Consider the following 26,963-nt stretch of genomic DNA (forward strand, 5'->3'; position numbering starts at 1 on the left):
AGTAAAGGAATTAGGGTTGGGGGCAGGGAATGAGTTTGTGGTTGGAGGGAATGAGCTGGAGGAGACAGGAGGTAAGGGGATGCATGTGGAATGAGCTATGGGGAGACGTTAGTGGGGGCTGGGGATCTGCAGTACATAAGTAATGCCCCACTGGGAAAAGACCAAGGGTCCATCGAGCCCAGCATCCTGTCCACGACAGCGGCCAATCCAGGTCAAGGGCACCTGGCGAGCGTCCCAAATGTACAAACATTCTATACGTGTTATTCCTGGAATTGTGGATTTTTCCCAAGTCCATTTAGTAGCGGTTTATGAACTTGTTCTTTAGGAAACCATCTAACCCCTTTTAAAACTCTGCTAAACTAACCGCCTTCACCACGTTCTCAGTGGGGGAGATAAGCTTGGAGAGACATGGTATAATGGCATATGTCTTGGAGGGAATAAGCTAGAGGATGACCACAAATGCTCGCAGTATAAGCAATAAAGTTCATGACCTTCATGCCCCAATCTTGGAGGCAGACTTGGACATAGTAGCAATCACAGAGACATGGCTCAATGGTTCCCATGAATGGGATGCAAACATACCAGGCTATAATCTTTTTAGGAAGGATAGAGAGGGGCGTAAAGGTGGAGGAGTAGCTCTGTATGTGAGAAATGATATCACAGCGACTGAAATGACAGGGAACTGGGGAAAGGAAGAAGCGATATGGATCACCTTAAAAAGAGAGGATAGAACCTCTGTCCATGTGGGTGTTGTCTACAGACCTCCGACACAATTGGAGGACCTAGATAAAGATCTGATCGCTGATATTCAAAAGTTGGGGAAGAAAAGAGAGGTGCTGTTGTTGGGAGATTTCAATCTGCCGGATGTAGATTGGACGGTTCCGTCTGCGGAATCGGAAAGAAGTAGAGAGATCGTGGATGCTTTTCAAAGTGCTTTGCTCAGACAAATGGTGTCGAAACCACGAGGGAGGGAGCGACGCTAGATCTGGTACTCACAAATGGGGATAATGTGTCAAATGTCCGAGTGGGTGCCCACCTGGGCAGCAGTGACCATCAAACGTTTTGGTTTGATATGACGGCTGAAGAGGAGGGTGGCCACTCAAAACTCAAAGTCCTGAATTTCAAACATGCTGACTTTAGTAAAATGGGGGAATACCTGAGGAAGGAGCTGATGGGATGGGAGGAAATACAAGAAGTGGAAGGACAGTGGTCCAGGCTGAAAGAAGCTATAAATAGGGCCACGAACCTTTATGTAAGGAAAGTAAATAAAAGCAAGAGAAAAAGGAAACCGATATGGTTCTCCAAGCAAGTGGCTGAGAAAATAAAGGCTAAAGAGTTGGCATTCCAGAAATACAAAAAAACTCAAGAAAAGGGACACGAGGAGGAATACCGGATGAAACTGAAAGAAGCCAAGAGAGAGATACGTCTGGCGAAAGCGCAAACGGAAGAACAAATGGCTAGAAATGTAAGGAGGGGTGGCAAAATTTTCTTCAGGTATATTAGTGAAAGGAGAATGACTAAAAAGGGAATTGAGACTAAAAGATACTGCGAACCGCTATGTGGATAATGATGAAGAAAAAGCAAATTTGCTAAATAGATACTTCTGTTCTGTTTTCACAGAAGAAAATCCTGGAGAAGGACCGCGATGGACTGCAAAAAGTACAAATGAGATTGAAGTGGATAGAGCACCGTTCACGGAAGAGAGTGTGTATGAACAACTTGAAAAGCTAAAGGTGGACAAAGCCATGGGACCGGATGGGATCCACCCTAGGATATTGAGGGAGCTCAGAGAGGTTCTGGCGGGTCCTCTTAAAGATTTGTTTAATAAATCCTTGGAGACGGGAGAGGTTCCGAGGGATTGGAGATCGGCGGATGTGGTCCCTCTTCACAAAAGTGGTGATAGGGAAGAAGCTGGAAACTACATGCCGGTAAGCCTCACTTCGGTTATTGGAAAAGTAATGGAAGCCATGCTGAAGGAAAGGATAGTGAATTTCCTGGAAGCCAATAAGTTGCAAGATCCGAGACAACATGGATTTACCAAAGGGAAATCGTGCCAAACGAACCTCATTGAGTTCTTTGATTGGGTGACAGGAGAATTGAATCAGGGACGAGCTATGGACGTAATCTACTTAGATTTCAGCAAAGATTTTGACACGGATCCCCACAGGAGGCTCTTAAATAAATTGGATGGGCTGAAGATAGGACCTGAAGTGGTGAACTGGTTGATGGACAGACGCCAGATGGTGGTGGTGAATGGAATTCGCTCGGAGGAGCGAAAGGTAAGTAGTGGAGTGCCTCAAGGGTCGGTGCTGGGGCCGATTCTGTTCAATATATTTGTGAGAGACATTGCCGAAGGGTTAGAAGGTAAAGTTTGCCTATTTGCGGATGATACTAAGATCTATAACAGAGTGGACACCCCGGAGGGAGTGGAAAACATGAAAAAGGACCTACGGAAGCTAGAAGAATGGTCTAAGGTTTGGCAATTAAAATTCAATGCAAAGAAATGCAAAGTGATGCACTTAGGAAGTAGAAATCCACGGGAGACGTATGTGTTAGGCAGGGAGAGTCTGATAGGTACGGGTGGAGAGAGGGATCTTGGGGTGATAGTATCTGAGGATTTGAAGGCGACGAAACAGTGTGACAAGGCGGTGGCCGTAGCTAGAAGGTTGTTAGGCTGTATAAAGAGAGGTGTGACCAGCAGAAGAAAGGGGGTGTTGATTCCCCTGTATAAGTCGTTGGTGAGGCCCTACCTGGAGTATTGTGTTCAGTTTTGGAGGCCGTATCTTGTTAAGGATGTAAAAAGAATTGAAGCGGTGCAAAGAAAAGCTACGAGAATGGTATGGGATTTGCGTTACAAGACGTATGAGGAGAGACTTGCTGAACTAAACATGTATACTCTGGAGGAAAGGAGAAACAGGGGTGATATGATACAGACGTTCAAATATTTGAAAGGTATTAATCCGCAAACAAACCTTTTCCGGAGATGGGAAGGTGGTAGAACGAGAGGACATGAAATGAGATTGAAGGGAGGCAGACTCAAGAAAAATGTCAGGAAGTATTTTTTCACAGAGAGAGTAGTGGATGCTTGGAATGCCCTCCCGCGGGAGGTGGTGGAAATGAAAACGGTAACGGAATTCAAACATGCGTGGGATAAGCATAAAGGAATCCTGTGCCCAAGGAATGGATCCTCAGGAGCTTAGTCAAGATCGGGAGGCGGGGCTGGTGGTTGGGAGGCGGGGATAGGGCTGGGCAGACTTATACGGTCTGTGTCAGAGCCGGTGGTGGGAAGCGGGACTGGTGGTTGGGAGGCGGGGATAGTGCTGGACAGACTTGTACGGTCTGTGCCAGAGCCGGTGGTTGGGAGGCAGGGCTGGTGGTTGGGAGGTGAGGATAGTGCTGGGCAGACTTATACGGTCTGTGCCTGTGCCAGAGCCGGTGGTTGGGAGGCGGGGATAGTGCTGGGCAGACTTATACGGTCTGTGCCCTGAAGAGCACAGGTACAAATCAAAGTAGGGTATACACAAAAAGCTGCAAATATGAGTTATCTTGTTGGGCAGACTGGATGGACCGTGCAGGTCTTTTTCTGCCGTCATCTACTATGTTACTAGGTAGGATACATGCATGTGGGAGCAAATGAGCTGGGGTAGAGGACTTGTGCAGGTGGCACATGAACTGGGAATGACAGGGTAAGAGAACCAGTTGGAGAGAAATGAGCTGGGGGAGGCGTGAGCAGTGGGAAGCAGGGTAAGGTCTGTGTAAGTGTATGGGGGGAGAGGGAGACATGAGCAGGGGGAACTGTAAAGGAATAAATTGAGAGAGACAGGCAGGTAAGAGGTTGGGGGAAGGAGCCAGTGGAGACGAGTAGGGGCTGAGACCATGCGGTGTGGAAGATAACTTGGAGGCAGATGGTAAGAGGAAGTATGGGGGGAGAATGAGTTTGAGAGACATGGGATTAAAGGAAGTGTGTTGGGGGGGGACTGAGTTCATTGAGATAGGGGAGCTGATGCAGAAAGCAGCACATTAGGGCCACTGATTGCATGTGGATTTCCTACAAAATATTTGCTGCAGAATGCAGTAATCCGCAGCTCATTGCCAAATGTCACCCTTTCTGGCTCAGGCACTGACAGGAAGGGTGTCTTTAAAAAATAAAAAAAAGTGCTGGCGGTCTGCACTGGCCCCAATTTTGTGGCCCTTCCACCCCGCAATGGGACTGGCTCCAGCACCAACCAGCCTCTTCCTTACCCCCACCAGGGTGGGGGGGATAGATTTCTGATGTTGATCTTCCATAGTAAACATCATTGTACAGCCCTGCATGCTGTGGATCAGCATCAGCTCTTTAGTTTGCATTTTAATATGCTGTGTGCTGGTCTGTGGGAGCACAAGATCCTTTTAGCATACAGTGGCCCTTAACGTGCAGGTAAACTGCTCATTAAGGGTGTGCTGTTGCCCACAGTAGCTTTCTGCATTGACCCCAGGTTAGAGGAACATAGGTTTGGTGGGAAGATGAGCTTGGGGGTGGGGGGGAGGGATAGTGTGTGTAGGGATGAAGTGATCTATTGCCTTATGGTTAGGGCTTTTGTTTTCAAGGATTTTCCTTTGGGAATCTGTGGCATCTGGTAGCACGGACTTTGTAGCTGCTGACATTTGTAGTAACAAATACAATTATTCAAAGTAACAAATACAAGTTATTCAAAGTCGTTAACTCGCGACAGGATTGAGAAAAATTACAGAAAGACCTTACGAGACTGAGAGACTGGGCGGCCAAATGGCAGATGACGTTTAATGTGAGCAAGTGCAAGGTGATGCATGTGGGAAAAAAGAACCCAAATTATAGCTACGTCATGCAAGGTTCCACATTAGATCTGGGTGTCGTCGTCGATAATACACTGAAACCTTCTGCTCAGTGTGCTGCTGCAGCTAGGAAAGCGAATAGAATGTTGGGTATTATTAGGAAAGGTATGGAAAACAGGTGTGAGGATGTTATAATGCCGTTGTATCGCTCCATGGTGCGACCGCACCTTGAGTATTGTGTTCAATTCTGGTCGCCCCATCTCAAGAAAGATATAGTAGAATTGGAAAAGGTGCAGCGAAGGGCGACTAAAATGATAGCGGGGATGGGACGACTTCCCTATGAAGAAAGACTAAGGAGGCTAGGGCTTTTCAGCTTGGAGAAGAGACGGCTGAGGGGAGACATGGTAGAGGTATATAAAATAATGAGTGGAGTGGAACAGGTGGATGTGAAGCGTCTGTTCACGCTTTCCAAAAATACTAGGACTAGGGGGCATGCGATGAAACTACAGTGTAGTAAATTTAAAACAAATCGGAGAAAATGTTTCTTCACCCAACGCATAATTAAACTCTGGAATTCGTTGCCGGAGAACATGGTGAAGGCGGTTAGCTTAGCAGAGTTTTAAAAGGGGTTAGACGGTTTCCTAAAGAACAAGTCCATAAACCGCTACTAAATGGACTTGGGGAAAAATCCACAATTCCAGGAATAACATGTATAGAATGTTTGTACGTTTGGGACGCTCGCCAGGTGCTCTTGACCTGGATTGGCCGCTGTCGTGGACAGGATGCTGGGCTCGATGGACCCTTGGTCTTTTCCCAGTGTGGCATTACGTATGTACTTAATTATGACGATGGCTATGTTATCACAAGTATTGGCAGCTGCAAGAAATCAGCAGTGCCCGCAACTCAGAATTCCCCTGGGACTCCATTGCTTGCTAAAGTAAATGACCAAACAGAAGCCTTAGTTATAATGTAGTATTACTGCATGGGGGAAATCTGTACCAAAATCTTTAAAATGTTGCATCTTTGAGTAAAATTATTTTTCTGTTCGGAAGTTTAGATTAATTACTACACTGGTTTTGTTTTTTGATAAATGTGTTTTAAAATTATACACACTATAGGGTGAATTCTATATATGGCGTCAAAAAAACTTAGCACCGCAATAAGCGCTATTCTATAAGCTGCACTTAGTTAGGCATGGCTTATAGAATAGTGCTTACACCTGGGAATCATGCCTAACTTTAGGCACATCCATTTGCATTAGACACATGTCTCCCCTCCCCATCACCAATTATTATATAACATTCATAAATGCTAGGTGTGCCCCTGTTCTGCCCGTGACCTTCCCATTTCTGCACCCCGTTTTTTTTTTTTTTTTTTACTTGCATGTAAAATTTAGGTTAGCGTGTGCTTCTTATTTTATTTTGATTCTGCCTTTGTGTATGTTTTAGCTGATAGAACTATGCGCATTATTAGGAAAAATCTAATTCTATTAAAAAATGAAAGACCAGATTGTAGAAGTGTCTCCTCGTTCCAATTCCTCTTTGACTATATTAGCAACCGGATGGGATGCTGTGCATCTACAGTTTAGACTGGTCACAGATTAGAATGTATCCAAGCATGACGCTATATCCAGAGAAAGCAGGGGATGCCTTCACAATAAACAAAATATCTGTATTGACATGGTGAGCAACCTGTTGCTGGAGGCATGGATGTTTGTGTTTGAATAACAAAATACAGTAGGACTCCGATTCTCCGGACTACCTTCTGCAAGAAGTGGTTTGGATAATCATACATCCGGATAATTGGACATTCATTTTTGAAAAGAGAATATACTTTGAGAGTTACATGTTGAGCATTATTTTTGGTTTTCAATTATAAATGGGGAAAATATATCAAGCTATTTGTTATAACACTTTTTTTTTACTGTATATCAGGTATAATGTGATAACTATGATAACAAAGATTATGATTTTAAAAAATGGAAAAGCTAAGGAACAGAAGCAATCTGGATAATTGGACATCCGGATAATCGGCGTTCTACTGTAGCTAGTATTAGTTGAAGCAAAGATTTGTATTCTTTCCTTCACCGATGCTTAAGCTGTTTTACTTTTGCAGGTTGTCTGTTTACTTGACCTGGCACCTTGCAGAGCTTATTCATTAATGTGTTGATCTTTTAGGATCCTACCTTCAAACCATGTCAGATGAAGACTCACTTCTCCCTTCCTTTCACACTGAATTATGTTGCTGAAAATATTCGAACTGCTCCTTACATTAGCCCAGACTTTGCCAGGTAGGAAGTGGATAACCCCAAAAATGAACTGAAACACATTGTGTAAAACTGTTTGGTAAGACTCAGTTGAGCTATCAGTGGTATGAAGAAAAATTATATACAGATTCCTTATTCAGTCCTTTTATTTATTTATTTATTTTATTTTATTAATGTCAAATATAGGCAATAAACGTACTGCTACAGTATTGTAAAGTTTTGTAATCTTTTCATGAAGCATCCATTGTGTTTTACAACTCTGTTCTTAAGAGTTCTGTATATTAAATTCTGCCTCAATTGTTCCACTTCTTTTCTTTTGTGTCTTTGCTGCCTCCATCCCTCCCGGTCAGGCTTTTTTGATAGTGCTGGTCTCAGGGCTTAAAGGACACATTCTGTAAGGTGCATTCTATAAGTTGATTGTAGGAGCTGCCTTTCCTTCTCTGGTAATGTATGCATTGGCCCTGCCATGAGTCAGTTTTGAATTTTTTTTTTTTTTTACTTCTGCATACAAATTTATGCATTTTAATAACATAAGAATTGCCATACTGGTTTAGACCAAAGGCCCATCAAGCCCAGTATCTGTGTTTCCAATTGTGCCCAATCCAGGTCATAAGGATCCCAAAAAGTAGGTAATTTCCATGCTCCTTACCCCCAGGGATAAGCAGTGCTTTTCAAGGTCTACTTTAATAGCAGTTGGTGAACTTTTCATCCAGGAATTTGTCCAAAGCCCTTTTTTAGGTGCTTAACTGCTTTTGTCACATCATCCAGTACAAGATCTAGAGCCTGACTTTCCACTGAATGAGAAAATATTTTCTTCTATTTAAATCTACTACTTTAGAACTTCATGGTGTGTCCTCTATTCTTTGTATATTTTGAAAGAATAAACAAGTGATTCACATTAACCATTCCATTCCATTTTGGATTTTATAGACCGCTATCATTCCCCCTCCTCCCTTCACGGTCTCATCTCTAAGCTGAAGAGCCCTTATTTGTTTTTTTTTGTACCCCGCGCTTTCCCACTCATCTGAAAGTCATCTATCCCCTTATCATTTTGGTTGTCCTATGTACCTTTTCTAATTCCGCTTTATCTTTTTTTGAGATTTATGTTCTTTGTTTTATTCCATTTTATTCTCTGCTCATTTCCTAATAATTCCTAGCATTTTGATTGCTTTCCTGGATGCTGCCGCACACTAAAAGGTTTCAACTGAAATCTTAGATTCTGTTAAGGTTTCTTGGATTATACAGAGAATACAAGGTTGGGCTTTGGACAACAAGCTGAAGTTAAATACTGATAAAACAAAGGTATTGTGGTTAAGAATATAGTAATTTCAGTACCTTTATCAATTACTCTGCCTAAGGGGTCAGGTTCTGCCTGTACAGTGAGAATCAAGAGAATTGGGTATTATATTTGATTCATCATGTCCAAATAAATCAGTTATGGAGAAAGGCTTTCTTTAGGTTGAGGCATCTGTGACTTTTAAAGTCATACTTTGATCAGAAAGCCTTCTCATTATTGGTAGAAATGACTATTTTACCACACTTAAATTGCTGCAACAGTTTTTACCTTAGTTTAAGTTCTACATCAATAAGAAAATTGCAATTGATACAGAACATTGCAGTTTTAGGCTGATTTTTGGTCTTGGTAGATTCAGTAATGTGTCTTGTCTTGTATTAATTTAAATTGGCTTTCAATTGAGGAACACATTTTATTTAAGACATCTTGGGCCCTGTTGACTAAGCTGCATTGTAGGTGTGTTAGCATTTTTAATGCGCATTAACCGTGTACGCACCTACAATATCCCTATAGGTGCCTACACGCTTAGCATGCGCTAATTGTAGGCATGTTAACACTAATGCACAGGGCCCTGTGTTTGTTTTTTGGGTTTCTTTTTTTCAAATACTGAGTGAGTGTACTTCTGAATTGTTGATAATTGTCTCATCCTTGCCCAAGCTTTCCTTTTACTTATATAATCAACTGATACCTTGTTGTCATCCTTTCCAAAATGTTCATTTTTCCAGAATAGCCAATACCTTGTTTTCAGTGTGGATATCATTTTGGAAGTTGCTCCCTTTGAATATAGAATAGAGCATAACTATATATAAATTTTTGTCTAATTAAATAGAAGTAACTTGTTTTGTATGTCTGAATAATTATTTTTAGGGATGGAAATATTTTATTTATTTAAAATTGCAGTATTCTGCATTTTCTGTTGAACACCGCATTGATCCTTATTAGGGTTTATAGCAGTTAACAAGTTACATTGACATGATGATGTCTAGATCCCTTTCCTGAGTGGTGACTCCTAATGTGGAATCCAGCATCAAATTGAAAGCTGCACATTGGCTGCCTGTATCCCATTGCATCATTTATATGAGTTTGGTGGACTTCTACGGTCTGTGCCCCAGAAACGCCAAGAAAAGACTTCTGATAAACTATATAATATCACATTAATTGTTGATTTAATCATGAATTGATAACGAGTGTGTCAGTTGGGCAGATGGATGGACTGACTGTTCAGGTCTTTATCTGCTGTCATTTACTATGTTACTATGGGGCTCATTTTTGAAAGAGAAGGGTGTCCATCTTTCGACATAAATCGGAAGATGGACGTCCTTCCCCAGGGACATCCAAATCGGTATAATCGAAACTCGATTTAGGACATCTCCAACTGCACTCTGTTGCAAGGATGGCCAAAGTTCAAGGGGGCATGTCGGAAGCGTAGCGAAGGCTGGACTTGGACATGCCTACCTCTCCACACCAGAAATCTCAGCCGAAACCCAGGCCAAAGTATCAGCCTGCCTGTCTGACATTGTTGCCTGGATGTCTCAGCGCCATCTGAAACTAAACATGACCAAGACTGAGCTTCTTATCTTTCCCCCTAAACCAACCTCTCCTCCTCCCCCAGTCTCTATTTCTGTGGATAACACTCTCATCCTTCCTGTTTCATCAGCTCATAACCTTGAGGTCATTTTCGACTCCTCCCTCTCCTTCTCTGCACATATTCAACATACTGCTAAAACCTGTCGTTTCTTTCTCTATAATATCAGCAAAATTTGCCCTTTCCTTTCTGAGCACACTACCAGAACCCTCATCCATTCTCTTATCACCTCTCGCTTAGATTATTGCAACTTGCTTCTCACAGGTCTCCCACTTAGCCATCTCTCTCCTCTTCAATCTGTTCAAAATTCTGCTGCACGACTAATATTCCACCAGGGTCGTTATGCTCATATTAGCCCTCTCCTCAAGTCACTTCACTGGCTTCCTATCCATTTCCGCATATAGTTCAAACTCCTCTTATTAACCTATAAGTGCATTCACTCTGCAGCTCCTCAGTACCTCTCCACTCTCATTTCTCCCTACATTCCTCCCCAGGAACTCCGTTCACTGGGTAAATCTCTCTTATCTGCACCCTTCTCCTCCACCGCTAACTCCAGACTCCATTCCTTTTATCTTGCTGCACCATATGCCTGGAATAGACTTCCTGAGCCGGTACGTCAAGCTCCATCTCTGGCCGTCTTCAAATCTAAGCTAAAAGCCCACCTTTTTGATGCTGCTTTTAACTCATAACCCTTTTACTTGTTCAGAACCCTTATTTATCATCCTCACCTTAATATTCCCTTATCTCTTGTTTGTCCTAATTAGATTGTAAGCTGTGTCGAGCAGGGATGGTCTCTTCATGTTCAAGTGTACAGCGCTGCGTACGTCTAGTAGTGCTATAGAAATGATAAGTAGTAGTAGTAGTAGTAGTACTTGGACGTCCTTGACCCATAATCGAAAAAAGCAATGACTTCCCTGACGAACACTTGGACGTTTTCACCCGGACCTGTTTTTCTTACGACTAAGGCACAAAAAGGTGCCTGAAATGACCAGATGACCACTGGAGGGAATCGGGGATGACCTCCCGTTACTCCCCCAGTGGTCACTAACTCCCTCCCACCCTCAAAAAACATATTTCAAAATATGTTGTGCCAACTTCTATGCCAGCCTCAGATGTCATACTCAGGTCCATGACAGCGCATGTAGGTCCCTGGAGAAGTTTTAGTGGGTGCAGTGCACTTCAGACAGGCAGACCCATCCCCTCCCTACCTGTTATGTTTGTGGAGGAAACAGTGAGCCCTCCAAAACCCACCAGAAACCCACTGTACCCACATCTAGGTGCTCCCCTTCACCTATAAGGGCTATGGTAGTGGTGTACAGTTGGGAGTAGTAGGTTTTTTTTTTGGGGGGGGGGGGCTCAGCACACAAGGTAAGGGAGCTATGTACCTGGGAGCAATTTATGACCCTGTTCATCTGGGCTTCTGTGGTGAATAAGGAAGGAGAAATTTGGTCTTATCTACTACACAAGAACATAAGAGTAGCCATACTGGGTCAGACCAATGGTCCATCTAACCCAGTATCCTGTTTTCTAAACAGTGGCCAAGCCAGGTCACAAGTAACTGGCAGAAACCCAAATCGTGGCAACACTCCATACTACAAATCTCAGGGCAAGCAGTTGCTTTCCATGTCTTTCTCAATAGCAGACTATGGACTTTTCCTCCAGGAATTTGTCCAAACCTTTTTTAAACCCAGATATGCTAACCACTGTTACCACATCCTCCTACAGAGTTCTAGAGCTTGAGTGAAAAAATATTTCCTCTATTTGCTTTAAAAGTATTTCCATGTAACTTCCTTGTGTCCCCTAGTTTCCTTGAGTCCTACCAAACCAGTCCAGAATCCTGCCCATTTTGGTTAACTTTAATGTTCTTGTTGCCCTAGCTTTTGCCTTTTCATTGTTTGGTGCTCTTGAGTTTACTCCAGGGTCTTAAGACGGTCCTTGGGATCCCAGTCTCGGAAGGGAACTGGGGAGGCTTATCTTTGCTTTGTTACAGGAAAAAAAAACCTGAGGCCTTTACATAGGTTTTGTCATACAAGCATTTGTCTCTCTATCTGCTGGCAAGGACTTGCTAATTTTCTTTCCTGAATTTATCAGACAGTCTATGCAGCTTTTTGTCTTTCGACCCAAAAAGGAAAATGGCATCTCAGTACCCAAATTGGTTTAGCATCCTACACCCAGTTCTGTGAATAACAAACTATCATTCTTCTGATCAGTAAAATAAAATTGGTCTTGAAGTCTGTTGGTAGATTCCATATGCAGAGCAGTTTCCTGATCCTCACTTCACATTACAGCTGAGACTAGTCTGTCATAGACAAGGCATTTGGTTGACCTGCTGCCCAACTTGTCTTGCTGTTACAACTTTTACATTGTATTTTTTTGTTGAGCAGGTTGCTTCAGAACATTGGACAATACACAGAAATGAGCAACCGTGAGCTTGGGAGTCTCCCACTTGTGTGCCTGATTCAAGTCATGCTTGTGGACAGAAAAGGCTTTTGTTACAGGTATTTTCTGTAGACAGTAGGATTGATGGCACACAGCCCCTCCCTTCTCCCCAAGAGTTTCATTTCCTTCTCGATTTGTAGAATTAACTGAGTTATTGAGGAAATTACTGTGGACAGAAAGAGAAATGGAATGGGATTTGATATACTGCCTTTCCGTGGTTACAAACAAATTGGATTACAAATTATATACAGGTGCTTATTTTGTACCTAGGGCAACATAGAGTTAAAAACATTCTCAGAACTTTAATTTTGAGCTCTGGGAGATCTGTTCTTTCCCTGTGATGTGTGGTGTCACCCAGTTGTGTGCCTGATTAATCCTCCTGCTCTCTATGGAAAATATGTGTTACAAGGGAGCAGCAATGCTTTCTGAGGGCACTTTGTAAAATTTAGTGTGCAAATGTGTGATCTTGGAGTCTTAGTAAGATGGTGGCTGCAGCGCCAGCTCAGGACTCTTTGCAGCAGAGATCCAACTACTGCTAAGAATTCATGATTGCCTCACATGTCTTGCTTCTTTGGGTGACCAGTTGGGAGAAAAAGTTACTGCATGAATCAGGGAATGGGTATAGGACTTATTGAATAGGAGAATGGTGAATTAACCATCAATGGGATTTCTGCCTTGTAGGATCAAATGTTTTTTAAAACAGGTTATCTAGGCCAACTAATCATATGCCACAGGGTGGCAATATAACACAGATTCACAGAATGTAAGCTGTGCAAGCAGAATAAATCTTTACATTGGGTTTTATAGCAAGGTGCAGTTTTGTGTGTACATTATGAAAGAACAGTCTGAAAGCTTTTTAATGTAATAAATTAGTGATTTGGGGATTTTTTTAAAGGTATGTGTATGGTAATGCCATTGTTACAACAAGAAATAGAGAGTACTGGTACTATACAACACAACAATCTCTCTGAAATAGTGGCAAATAGTACTTTCAGAAGGCTATGGTTCTGTGAAATGCATAAAGTTTTGAATAAGAAGAAGGGGGGAAAAGCCTCTGAAACAAGCTCAACCACCAACCCAAATAATTGTTTTCAAAAACAAGGATTGAGGAACATCAATGGGCTATTTATCATCACTGGCACACAAAAAAACCCTTATTTCTTTGAATATAAAATGCTAAACTTCACAGAACTGACTTTGGGTGAAAAACTACTTAACTTATACTTCAAGTGCAGTAAACAACGTGTAAGTGGTCGGTCCGTCACACCGACTTTGGCCAGAGTTTCGCTGTAGATAGCTCTCAAGACATGGGAGACCAGTAATTTAAGACACGTTCAACCTTCTTTAGCATTTTATAGTCAAAAAAATAAGGGGTTTTTTTTTGTGCCAGTAATGATAAATAGCCCATTGATTTTCATCAATCCTTGTTTTTGAAAACAATTATTTGGGTTGCTGGTTGGGCTCGTTTCAGGGGCTTTTTCCCTTTCTTATTCAAAACTTTATGTACTTCACAGCACCATAGTCTTGTGAAAGTACTATTTGCCACTATTTCAGAGAGATTGTTGTGTTGTATGGTAATGCCATTGTTACAATTACCGTATTTTTCGGACTATAAGACGCACCGGACCATAAGACGCACCTAGGTTTTAGAGGAGGGAAATAGGAAAAAAAAAATTTTCCTTTTTCCCTCCTCTAAAACCTAGGTGCTCCGGTGCGTCTTGTCCGAGTTCGGGATCGCCCTCCCCTACTTACGTGACGCGATGTTCCCTGGTGGTCTAGTGACGTCGGGGCAGGAAAGAGGGGGCTCTTTCCTGCCCCGACGTCACTAGACCACCAGGGAACATCGTGTCACGTAAGTAGGGGAGGGCGATCCCGAACTCGCTACCTTCGGACTATAAGACGCACCCCCCATTTTCCTCCCAAATTTTGGGGGAAAAAAGTGCGTCTTATAGTCCGAAAAATACGGTATGTATGTAACATTGTAATTCTCAGTTCTCCTAGAGTACAAAGATATAAAAACAGCTATTCCCTCCTCTAATATGTTTATTCCAGAACAGATTATGAAAAGTTGCCTTTCAATGTCTAAATTTTTTTTGTGTGTGTGTTTCCCACCTGTTATCAGACTTAAGATCCTGGCACAATTGATGACAGACAAATTCCTGCTTAGGGAAATCAGAGAGAAAGGAGGTGCATATGGTGGAGGTGCTAATCTCGATCAGAATGGCGTATTTAATTTATATTCTTACAGGTAAGTTTGTCAGTATTTAGCAGGTTCATGTTGTGGAAGTACAAACTGCTGTACAAATGTGGTGTCAGGAATTGCAGTAGAAGCACAAAAGCAAACTAGTTGAGGCAGAAGTTGGCTCCCTCAACTCTGCGGTGAGGCTGTTAAAATCTTGAAACATGGCAGATGGTGACTGCCTTGATCACTTCTGCTGCTGGTACTTTTCACTCATATTTCAAACTGATCTATCCATTACTGTCATTGTGAGTAGGCAGACTGTACAGCCCTGGCAACAGGGCAGTATTTTCCATTAATCAGCCTATACACTTCTCCATTTAATAATATTTTATCTGTTCCTGGCTCAGTGCCATTTTTCCATAGCCATTGTGCTGAGCTTGGCTAGCCCACATCCTCTCCTCCCTACTCAAGACCAGCATTGAAAGGACGAACTGTGCCTCAAAGGGCCAGCAATCCTGCTGCTAGAGATATTCAAGCACCAGTTTCTGCAGGGACAGTAGAAAAATAAATTCAGACTGGTCTTGTGAGCCAGTGTGCAGTCATGGACCCAATGCATAGGTTTACTTAGACATTGTCCCTATGGGAGGAAGTTGGATCCTCACATGGCTTGCGTGCACATGGGCTCACAGCAAAGAGGTTTAATGTCAGGAGACTGCATGATGCCACAAAGCTGAAGCCATTTTTCACCCAAGAAGGTTTTAATTCTCCCCAATGCAGCTGCTGCCATCTTGATACACCCAAAACAATGTAATTGCTAGGGCAACAAGCTCCACCTATTTGCTTCAGCCAACATAATGCTGTCTCTTGTCATTAAACCTCTTTGACGTACAGGCCCTACATTGAAATGTCTTCCTATTGACCTTATAGAAGCTGATGCTTGAGGAGCTCGTCACCAACTGACGCAAGGAAGAGGACTTGGATAGGGATGGTGGTAATAAGAGGAGAATTTTGGAAGAGGCCAAGGAAAGGAGTTAGAAGGGAGAATACTTGAGAGAGATCTATGAGAGGAGGAGCCTAGTTAGAAGGGAGAGGAATTGGGAGAAGGCAAGGAGGGGCTAGAAAGAGATTAGAAAGGAGAAGACTTCAGTAGGGACAAAAAAAGATTGGGGGGCATGGTTAGAGGGGGAATTAAGAGTAGAAGGGACATGGGAAGAGGGTTAGAAAAGGAAAGGGCCTGAGCAGGAGGGAGTTAGAAGGGAAAGGCGATAAGAAAGGAACAAAGGAGAAGGTAAGGTACTTTCCCTCAACATTCTGCCAGAAATTTGGAGAGGGGCACCCATTCAGTTTAGGAGTGCACTAACTGAAAATCTGGCCCTGCCTAGGAGTTATATTGACAGTGCCTTCAACAAAAATTTCTTTTCACAGCACAACAGTAAATAGGAGCCCTAATTTTAAAAGTTACTGTTTGATGATTGGATTGTTTTGAGGGCCATACCCTTTCAAAGCAGATCGAACAATTCCATAGCTACGTTTGACATATGCTGCATCTGTGCAGGGAAGCATTTTCTTAAAATAGGACCATTTTAGACCAACTTTCCTTTCTTTCCACCTGTTTTCTTGGAATGAGGTAGACTTTTCATCAGCGCCATGGGTTGTAGGACTGAGGAGCACAGTCCTCTCTTCAGAGACTGGGATCAGGTTAGTATGAAAGACATAGAACATTTGGGACTAGATTTCAAGTCTTAGAAATAGGAATCCCTTCTACCTGCTTTGAGGAACAAATGTGACAGCATGGACAAAGCCTCCCTAACTTGCACTTGAATCAGGCAGTTTGTTCAGTGGCTAAAGTATACTTGTGATCCATTGTTTTTTGAGACACCAGTCTGTTAGCTATCTGACAAGTGTTAAGAAAAGGTTTAGCTTGCCACACATTTCATCTTCATTGAAGGAAACACTTCTGGGTTCTATAAAGTTGCGCTTTCAAGGAAACCAGTTTCGCAGTTTGATTTACCTGAAGTACTCAGAAGCAGGAAAAAGGAAATTGACAGTAGCAAAAGTCTTAGCTTATAGATCATAATTTATGTGAGCTTTTTGTTTTCGTCTAGGGATCCAAATTCATTAGCAACATTGTCATCTTTTGAACAAGCAATAGAATGGGCAAAATCTGGTAAATACACACAAGAAGATATTGATGAAGCAAAACTTGCAGTATTTTCAACTGTAGATGCTCCAGTAGCCCCTTCAGATAAAGGTATGTGTTACACTTATGAATTTTTTACCTCACAACTTTTCTCCTGATAGAGGATTTTTGCAAAAAGTAGGTGATGAACTTAACTGAATCACTCTTATGTACACCAGAAAGGGATTGTGTGAGCTTTCTGAGTTTCTTGATAGGTACACATTTTGACCAGTCTCTCCTTGTTCTGTTCGTACAGTTGGGATTTGCAAGTTTTGATGTGTGCTGATAGCCTGCAAGCTAGAGCAACCCAGCTGCCTGCATGGGTCATGAAATCTTTATTGATCATTTTCTGTTCATTAGTCCTTCCCACTATTCCAGAACCTGTGGGATAGTTGTGTCCATCAACCAACAGATGGAGATAAAGAACTGAAAACTGAGCTGAGACATCTCTCTTGGAATCCAGTCCAGCTCCTCAGTATTTACGTAGACAAACAGTAAAGATAATACAATAAACACAACAACCTTAAACAACTCGCTAATCTAACACTAACCAGACAAGCAAACGCGTGGACATCTCTCATCTCCGGACAACTTGTAGAGATATGCAGGAAGCACCATGCAAGGTGGCGATCGTTATTTGGCCCATTACTCACACCGACTAAATATCTTAGAAACATCGGGCGGGCCTCCAGAATAGTGGGAAGAACTAATGGAAAGAATATTATCAGATAAGCTTCCCACTATTCCAGAACCTGTGGGATGTATAAAAGCAATCCCTAGAGTGAGTGAGATCCTAACACCGCTGCCCTGAGGACCAAAGCCCAAAAACTGGATTTGGAGCATGCCACAACGTCCACCCTGTAGTGCTTGGCAAAGGTTTGCAGCACTGACCATGTCATCGCCTTGCAAATATCCACTGGAGTCAGTAAGGCAGTCTCCGCCTAGGAGACTGTTTGCTGCATAGAAAGAGCCCGCAAACAAATGGATGCGATAGTCTTCTTCAGCCGTCTAGCAATTGTGGGCTTGGAAGCCATGAGGCCAAGCTTCTGTTCACCAACAAGCATAGCCTGTCCAATTTGCAAAACTCATTCATGACTTCCAGATATCTGAAAATTCTGCACACATTGAGAAGCTTCAAGGAAGAATACTGAGCCACTTCATTCTCTCTGTGAAAGGATGGAAGCTCCACAGACTGGCTGATAATGAAATGTTGATACCACTTTCAGAAGAAAGGAAGGAACAGTGTGCAGGGAGACCCCTGCCTCCAAAAAGCGGAGAAAGGGATCCTGACAAGAGAGCCTGAAACTCCAAAACCCTACATGCAGATTCAGTAGCCACCAAGAATGCTGTCTTTCAAGGAGGCCTTCCAGAGTGGCTCAAAAGGGAGGCTTCTGCAGAACCCGAAAGACTAAATTAAGGTTCCATCCTGGACATGGAGTATGAAAGAGATGCTGAAGTGGCTCGCTTCTTGCAGGAATCTTTTGTAGTCCACCCCTGAAACAGGCCAAAGCTCGTAACCTGAACTTCTAGAGAACGCAATGCCAATCCTTTCTGAAGGCCTGCTGGGAGAAATACTAAGATGTACACGATCTGAGTAAAGAAGGGAGAAAGTCCTTGCTCGGAGCACCAGCCCTCGAATAGCCTCCACAACTTTGCATATGCCATGGGTGTAGAGCGTTTCCAAGTCTGAAGCAAGGTAGCAGTGACCAAATCAAATTAACCTTTTCATCTCAACCAAACCTTTTCACTGGCCAAGCCGTAAGGCCAAAGGGGCACGGATCCTCCATGAGCACCAGACCTTGCTTCAGTAGGCTGTGTAACTATGGAGAGGATCCCCCGTCCCGCAGTCGAATCAGATCCACATACCACGGCCTCTACGGCTACAAGAACTATTTGAACCTGGTTTGATGTGACCCTTTTCAACTTGCAGTGTTCTGTGAGCCCAGGAGAGAAGACATACAACAGATGTGTCTCCGTTCAGGGCTGCAGTAAGGCATCGATCCCCCATCGAGCCAGACTCCTTCCAACACCTGAAGAACTTGGGAAATTTGGAATTCCATTTAATCACCATCAAGTTTAGAAGCAAAGAACCCCATCGGTCCACTCTCAGCTGAAAACCCTGGCTGGATAGTTCCCATTCTCCTGGGTCTCAGGAGTGTACCTGCTGAGAGAGTTCACCTCCACATTCAAAGACCCAGTGATATGAGCTGCTGACCAGCAGAGAAGATTTTTTTCTGCATGAGGGAAGCAGCTTCAACCGCCATCAGATGGCTTCAGGGCCCACCTTCCTTGTTGATGTAAGCCACTGCCGTTGCATTGTCGGATAAATCTCAGACTGGGGCCCCTACCAGAAAGGGAGCAAATTCATGCAAAGCATTCCGCACTGCCCTGAGCGAGCAGTTTATTGACCACTGTGATTCCTGTTCTGTCCATGTGCCCTGTGCCAGCTGGAACTTGCAATGAGCTCCTAATGCAACTTGCTGTTATCTGTTGTCACCACTTCTCATTGTTATTGGGAGTTCCAACAGTTAAATTCCTGGGCAACAACCACTACTGCTTACTCCATTTGGCAACCAGTATCCAAGGAAGATGGTCATACTTCTGTGGCACTGTAGACCAGAAGCGGAGAAGAGACTCCTTTGAAGGCTGCATGTGAGCCCTTGCCCGTAGCACCAGTACCATCGCCACCATCATTGACCCTAAATCCTGGACGTGGTCCCAGACTCTGGGCCTGCCGTGACTGAGAAGACTAGCTTCAACCTCCTGCATTTCGTGAGAAAGATCCTCTGCCTTGCTGTGTCGAATAGAACTCTCAGGTACTCCAGAATCTGTGATGGAGTTAATCTGCTCTTCTTGAAACTGATCACACAACCCAACGACTGCAGAAGACAACTGTTTTGGCACCATGCTGTCCAAATATGACGAGACATGAATTAGCCAGTTGTTGAGACAGAACAGCTGAATGCTCTGTTGGACCCTGAGGTTGATCAGACATAGGCTGTTCCTAACTGCCAGTTGGCCCCACAAAATGCTTCTTATTTCCATGCTCTCCTATGTCAAAACTGCACACTGGCCCTGCTGGAGAGCTTGAAGTCCCTGGCATATTTGGACGCTGCACCAAATTCAAAGACTTACTGCCGCTGACCATTTCCTCCATGTGCCACAGGAATCCTGGCTTGCTTGCACTGCAACACCCCGGGTCCAGGTTCAGTTTTAGATGGACTGGGGCCCAGAGCAGAAATTAAGGAGGGGGCTTCCTCCCCCAATCTCCCCACCCACCATTACTGCCACACATATAAAACAACTTCTTCACACACAAAACACAGACAGACCTTCACCAAATACAGAGGAAGGAATCAGAAATTAGAAACAGAAATATTAATACCAAAATTGGAACGTGGCAAAACTGAAGAAATAAAAACAGAAATGTGCCTCCTTTTGTATCTAACACAATCGGTCTCATCATCATGGGGGGGGGGGGCTGGGTCATCCCCCCAACTTTGGGCTCAGACGTCCCTCAAATTAGCCATCACCCTTGCTGTGTCTGGCAGAGACCCCAAAGTTGTGGCAGCTGAAGACCACCTCCTCTAGTCCAGCAGCCAGAGCTCTCTAAGCTCTGCAGCTGGTGGCTATGTCCTCAAGCTGCTGCCACCATTGCTGCCCCCCCCCCCCCAAAAAAAAATGCATGCTCAGTTTCATATATGCAGAAAAGACCCACCCACAGGGGTGGGTCAGCGTTGGCAGCAGCAGCTCGGGGATATTGCCGCTAGCTGCAGAAGTTGGAGAATTCCAGCTGTCAGGAACAGCAACGGTAGAGAAAGTCTTCACCTGGAGGGACCTGGAGATCCCTGTCAGCTCAAGTTTTATATTTTGAATTCAGGTGAGGCCAGGCAGCAGGGAGAAAATTTTGTGCACACCCATGTTTGAGTTCAGCCCTGCCCCTCCTCTAATAAACTGTCTGGCTATGCCACTGAACACGATACAAAGTCATCAGTGATACACAAATCCCAAAGTTAACATTTCAGTTAATAAATTTAAAATTAAAACACTTTTTTTCTACCTTTATCTGGATATTTAATTTTTCTGTCATGTTGGTTTGTTTCTCCATCTGACTACTTCTAAATTTTTTTCCAGTGAGTTTTGTCCATTTGCCTTTTCTTCTCTTTCCTGTCTTGTTCTACTCCTTCAGTACACCTGTCTCTGACATATTGATCCTTCCCTTATCTGTTTTTCCTCCCTTTTTTCTTTTCAGCATCTCTGTCCACTTAAATTTCATTTCATCTCCGTTCTCATCCTTCTATTAACTTTTCAGCTATTAACTTTCCATATTCTTATCTCATTCCCTAGCTGTCTCATTTCCCATCACTCTTTCCCCAGCCTGCTAGTCCCTCCATCTTTCATCTATCCTCCATTACTACATTTCTACCTCTGTATACACTATCCTTATCACTCATTATTTTGCCACCCCTTCTTGGCCTCTCTCACATAGTTCTTTCATTTCCACTAAGCAATCACAGAAAGTGAGGAAAAGCAGAACAGTGAGTCATTCATTTGTAGATGACAGTAAAACTGTTCCATGTCCTTCATAGCATTAAGGCTAAAGGGGAAAAAATACCTCACAATTTTTGGACTGTTTTGAAATAGTCTCTGATTTCATAGTAACTTTTGAATAAGCTCCAACTGAAAAGAGGAGAAACGGGCAAAAAGTAAAATATTAGACTCCACAACAATAAATAAATAACTTGGGGTATAAATTGTTTATTTAAAGGTTTTTCTTGATCTTACCAGTAAGCTGAGCATATCTAGTATTACCTACATGGCATATTGTGTAGACATATTGTTACCCTGTGTTGCAGTGCCTTTTAATTTCTTGTACCACTGAAAAGAAAGTGTAAGATGGTGTCTTATGAGAATTATCAAGAGTTTTTACACCAGGGATGAAAAGACATCCTTTAACCAAGGAAAATTAGACCCATTGGCATCCTAATTGGAACCATTCTCACACACATTCATATAAGAAGTTTTATTGCACTTCAGAAGCCTTATCTGGAATATAAAAATAGCCATACTGGGTCAGAATAATGGTCCATCTAGCCCAGTGTCCTCTTTCAAACAGCAGCCAATCCAGGTCAAACCACCTACCAGAAACCCAGATAGTAGCAACATTCCTTGCTACCAATCCCAGGGCAAGCAGTGGGTTCCCTATGTATATCTCAATAGCAGACTATGGACTTTTCCTCCAGGAACTTGTTCAAACATTTTTTAGACTTAGGCTAAACGCTGTTACCACATCCTCTGATGGCGAGTTCCAGAGCTTAATTATTCGTTGAGTAAAAATATTTCCTCCTATCTATTTTAAAAATATTTTCATGTAACAGAGTGCCCCCGTTTTTATACTTTTTGAAAAAATTGATTCACTTCTACTTCTTCTACACCACTCAGGATTTTATAGACCTCAGTCATGTCTCCCTCTACTCTTTTCCAAGCTAAAGAGCCCTAAACTCTTTAGCCATTTCTCATATGAAAGAAGTTCCATCCCTTTATCATTTTGGTTGCTCTTCTTTGAACCTTTTCTAATTCTGCTATATCTTTTTTGAGATAATGCGACCAGAGTTGGACACAATATTCAAGGTGAAGTCACACCATGGAGCAATACAAAGGCATTATAATATTCATGATCTTATTTGCCATCCCTTTCCTAATAATTCCTCACATCCTGTTTGCTTTTATGGCTGCCACCGCACACTGGCCAGAAGATTTCAGCGTATTGTCTACAGTAACACCTAAATCTTTTTCTTGGGTGCTGACTCTCAAGGTGGAGCCTAGAGCATCAGGTATCTGATTCGGATTATTCTTCCCCAATGTGCATCAGTTTTCATTTGTCTACATATCTTAATGCCACACTGCAATTTTTCATAGTCCACATGTGTTTTACCAACTTTGAATAGTTCTGTTATCTGTAAATTTAATCACCTCGCTTGTCGTTCTGTTTTACAGATTATTTGTAAATATTAAATAGCACTCCACTATTCACCCCAATGAGGTTTAATAAACAGGAGTGGAAGTGAGCCTATCTAGTTCGCTGTAAACAAGGAAGCCAATTAGGACAGTGTAAGCTTCCCCTTACCAGCGCAGCCGTCATCCCCGTTCACTCAAAACAAAGCAAGCAAACCTATGAGCTGCTGCATCCACATTGTCGTTTTTTTATTGTTGGTCCATCTGTAACAAGTCTAAAGCTTTCAATTGGATAGGCAGTGCCTTAAAAGGTGGAGGACAAAAGTTTTTTTTTGTTTGTTTTACTTATTGGACAGTTTAATTTATTTGAAAGCTTCCCATATGTAGATATAAATATTATGAAATAACAATTGAATATTACTAAAATAGCTTAAAAAATTATTGTAGCTGGTAGAATCAGCAAATTTTAAACTCTGTATTGTGGTCATTTTTCTACACTAAAAACTAAATAAATACACTGTATACAATACAGATGGCCAAATTTCAGTGAGGATATCCTATTTCCTGATGGGTACATCTTAAATGTTGTTGTAATCTGCCTTGGGAAGCCTGGCGTTATAAAGATGGTGGAATATATTGAAATTACATGGAAGTAGAATTAAACTCTCCTTTCATTGGGGCACATGGAATCACATCTTCTTCATCTGTTTTGTAGAAGTTTACCTTTTAGATAACACAAATGGATTATTCTGTTTGAGCATGTTTCAGGGACAAGTGGTTTATAAGTCAAAATTATAAAAATATTTTCTGTCAAACAGATCTCTCATTTGTTGAAACATAACTAAATGGGTTTATAAGCCCCTAATGCAGTCCATTTGTTTTCCTATATTTTGTTCTTGTGATGTCTTATACTGTGCCAAAACTGGAAATACAGTGAAACAGAATAATAGAATTCAGTAACATCCAAGACTTATTTTTTACGTTTTAATCATCTTTATTAAAAGCAAAACATGTTGGTTGATAAGCTTCATACAGAACAAGAAAAAACAGTAAACCATCCAACATGGCATAATAAAAACTTTTACAGAGAACATACCCAAAGAACCCTTCCCCTTCCATACTCCCCTCCCTCCCTATAAGCCCACCTGACTGTTTCCACCCACTAAAATAACACAACATATGTACAGATCAGTAGGACTCAAAGCATTTCATAACGAGCACTTCCACTATATGCAAATCTCTCTCATGATTATTCATTGTCAATATCCACAAACCTGACCGCCTTGGGTAACTCCAGGACCAGGTTATCCTAACTACCATAAGAGGCAGACACTGTTGTATAAGTAACATTATAATTTTATTTCTATTTGGGTAATAACTGAGAAAATGCCATTAAAAATTATATTACAAAGCATAATGTTGACTTGGTTAACTTCTGCTGTATATCAACCAGTAGTAAATAATAGTAATAAACAATATTCAGTGCATTTTTATAATATATCACTGCATTCTTCAAATGGAGCAAGTTCCCACTAACCATCTTTCTCTATTGATCTAGGCACAGGGAAAAAAAAAAAAGCTTTCAAATGCTCCCTGATTTCAACCTAATACATGTTAAATGTGGGATATGAATACCATAAATAAATAGATAGAAACTCTGAATGTTGAGCACCTGATTCTCATAACATGGCCCATTACCAGGAGAAAAAAATCTCTGCACAAATATAACACTTGCTAGGCATGGGCGTAGCCAGACCTCAGTGGGTGGGGGGGTCCAGAGCCCAAATTGTGTGTGTGTGTGGAGGGGCACATTTTATGCTGCCACCCCTCCCCTGCCACTTCCGCCACCACAAGGTACCTTTGCTGGTGGAGGTCCCCAACCCCCGCCAGTTGAAGCATTTATCTGTCTCGCACTGGTCTCGCACTTGCTTCCTCTCCCGTTTTCAGCGTGCTGTGCACTGCACGCTCGTTTTAATGAAACTGAGCATGCACAGCGCAACTGGAAATGGGAGAGGAGGCAAGTGCAAGACCAGCGCGGGACAGATAACAGTTCAGTTGGTGGGATTCGGGGACCCCCACCAGCCAAATTTGGGGGCCCAGGCCCCCATAGCTACGCCACTGGTGCTAGGGTGGCCCTGTAACCAGCCCCTCCAACTGGCCACTGATTAAGATTTATAACAAATTACTACTCTACCTATGAAAAGTTATTCTGTTATTATACATCCTCTGTGTACAAGCTGGCATGTTTGAAAATGTGAGATTAAATAAAAATGCTACCAACAATAAAGAACAACAAGGTGGATGCAACAGCTTATAGGTTTGCTTGCTTTGTTTTGCGTGAATGGGGATGACAGCTGCGCTGGGAAAGGGAAACTTAGATTAACCTAATTGGTTTCAGCATTCTGACATCACTCCATCTCCTGTCTATTAAACCTCCTTGATTCACCCTCCTCCACTGAGAAAAATGACCATTTAACTGTTTCCTGTCCAATAACCAATTCCTAATCCACAACAGAACATTGCCTCCTATCCCATGACTCTTTAATTTTCTCAGGACTATGTTAAAAGCTTTCTGAAAATCTAGGTACACTACATCAACCGGCTCACCTTTATCAACATGTTTATTCACGCCTTCAAATAAATGAAGACTTCCTTTGTTGAATCCATGCCATCTCTGTCCCATTTAACAATGTTTCTGTGTTCCGTAATTTTATTCTTTCCACTATTTTGCCTGACACCGACATCAGCCTTACCGGTCTGTAATTTCCCAGATTACCCCGCAACCTTTTTTCAAAAATCAGTGTTACATTGGCCGCCCTCCAAGCTTCAAGTAATACAGACTATTTTAACGACAGGTTGCAGATTACTAACAGCAGATTAGCAATTCTATGATTGAATTCTTTCAGTACCCCCTAGGGTACATGCGATCTGGTCCAGGTGATTTACTATCCTTTAATTTGTTGATTTGGCTCAGTATGTCTTCCAGGTTCACTGAGATTTTTCAGTTCCTCGGTATCATCACCCTTGAAAATCATTTCTGTTACAGGTTGATCTCTTACATCTTTTTCCATAAAGACCGAAACAAAGAATTCATTCAGTCTCTCCACTATGTCCTTGTCCTCCCTGAGTGCCCCTCATGCTCCTTCGTGATTTAACGGTCCCCCGGATTCTCTCACAGGCTATCTGCTTCTGATGTACCTGAAAAAGTTGTTACTCTTTTTCCTCTGTGGCAAGTTTCTGTTGTATTCTTTCTTAGCCTTCTTTATCAATGCTTTGCATCTAACTTGCCAGTGGTTATGTTGCTGCTTATTTTCTTCTTTTGGGTCCTTTTTCCATTCTTTTAGGGATGTTCTTTTTGCTCTAACAGCCCCTTTCACGTCACCTTTTAACCATGCTCTTTTTTTTCCACCTTTGTAAATGTGTGGAATGCATCTGGGCTTCCAAGATACTATTTTTAACCAACATCCATAACTGATTTAAAGTCCTAACCTTTGCAGCTGATCCTTCTAGCTTCTTTTTAACTGTTTTCCTTATGTTGTCAGTCGCCCTTTTGAAAATTAAATGCTGCTACAGATTTCCTTAGAGACTTCACGCCAGATATTAGCTCAAATTTGATCTTGTTAATGATTGTTTCCTGTCAGACTTAGCACCTTTACCTCTCATACTATGCCCTGCATCCCACTAAGGACTAGATCTAAAATAGCTCTCCCTCTTGTTGGTTCCTGGACCAGTTGCTCCACGAAGCAGTCATTTTATTACGTCTAAGAATTTTACCTCCCTAGCGCTCCCTAATAAACATTTATCCAGTCAATATTGGGGTAATTGAAACCACCCATTATTATACTGTTGCCCAATTTGCCAGCTTTCCTAATTTCTGTAAACATTTCTTCATCTGTCTGTTCTGTCCTGGCGGATGGTAGTACAGCCCGGCCAGAATATCCCTTCCATTCACACATGGAATTTCAGTCCATAAGGATTCCACACTGCTGTTTCATGTAGAATGTTTATTTTGACTCAATTCCCTCTAACATATAGCGTGACTCACCCACCCCTCCCCCCTAATTTCATCCACTCTTACCATTTTGATGTAAGTTGCACCCTGTTAAGTGTCCCATTGATTGTCCTCCTCCCTGCAGGTCTCTGAGATGCCTATTATGATCCTCATGTAATACTAAATGTATATTCTCTTATACATTTCCAACATTCATGATGTATTGTTAGCCACATTGAGCCTGCAAAGAGGTGGGAAAATGTGGGATACAAATGCAATAA

The 26,963-nt window shown here is 42.3% G+C and overlaps 1 protein-coding gene across 1 annotated transcript in view; it reads left to right on the plus strand.

Moving 5' to 3' along the window:
- The window catches only part of LOC115458893 (presequence protease, mitochondrial-like), a gene marked incomplete at its 5' end in the record, with an annotated part of 169,180 nt that overhangs the window by 129,947 nt on the left and 12,270 nt on the right, over nt 1-26,963 (plus strand). The window contains 3 exon segments of the mRNA XM_030188734.1: nt 6,969-7,081; nt 14,498-14,623; nt 16,663-16,808. Coding sequence (XP_030044594.1) covers nt 6,969-7,081; nt 14,498-14,623; nt 16,663-16,808 — 385 coding nt within the window.

The sequence above is a fragment of the Microcaecilia unicolor genome, unplaced genomic scaffold (genome assembly GCF_901765095.1).
Source record: "Microcaecilia unicolor unplaced genomic scaffold, aMicUni1.1, whole genome shotgun sequence".
Lineage (NCBI taxonomy): Eukaryota > Metazoa > Chordata > Amphibia > Gymnophiona > Siphonopidae > Microcaecilia > Microcaecilia unicolor.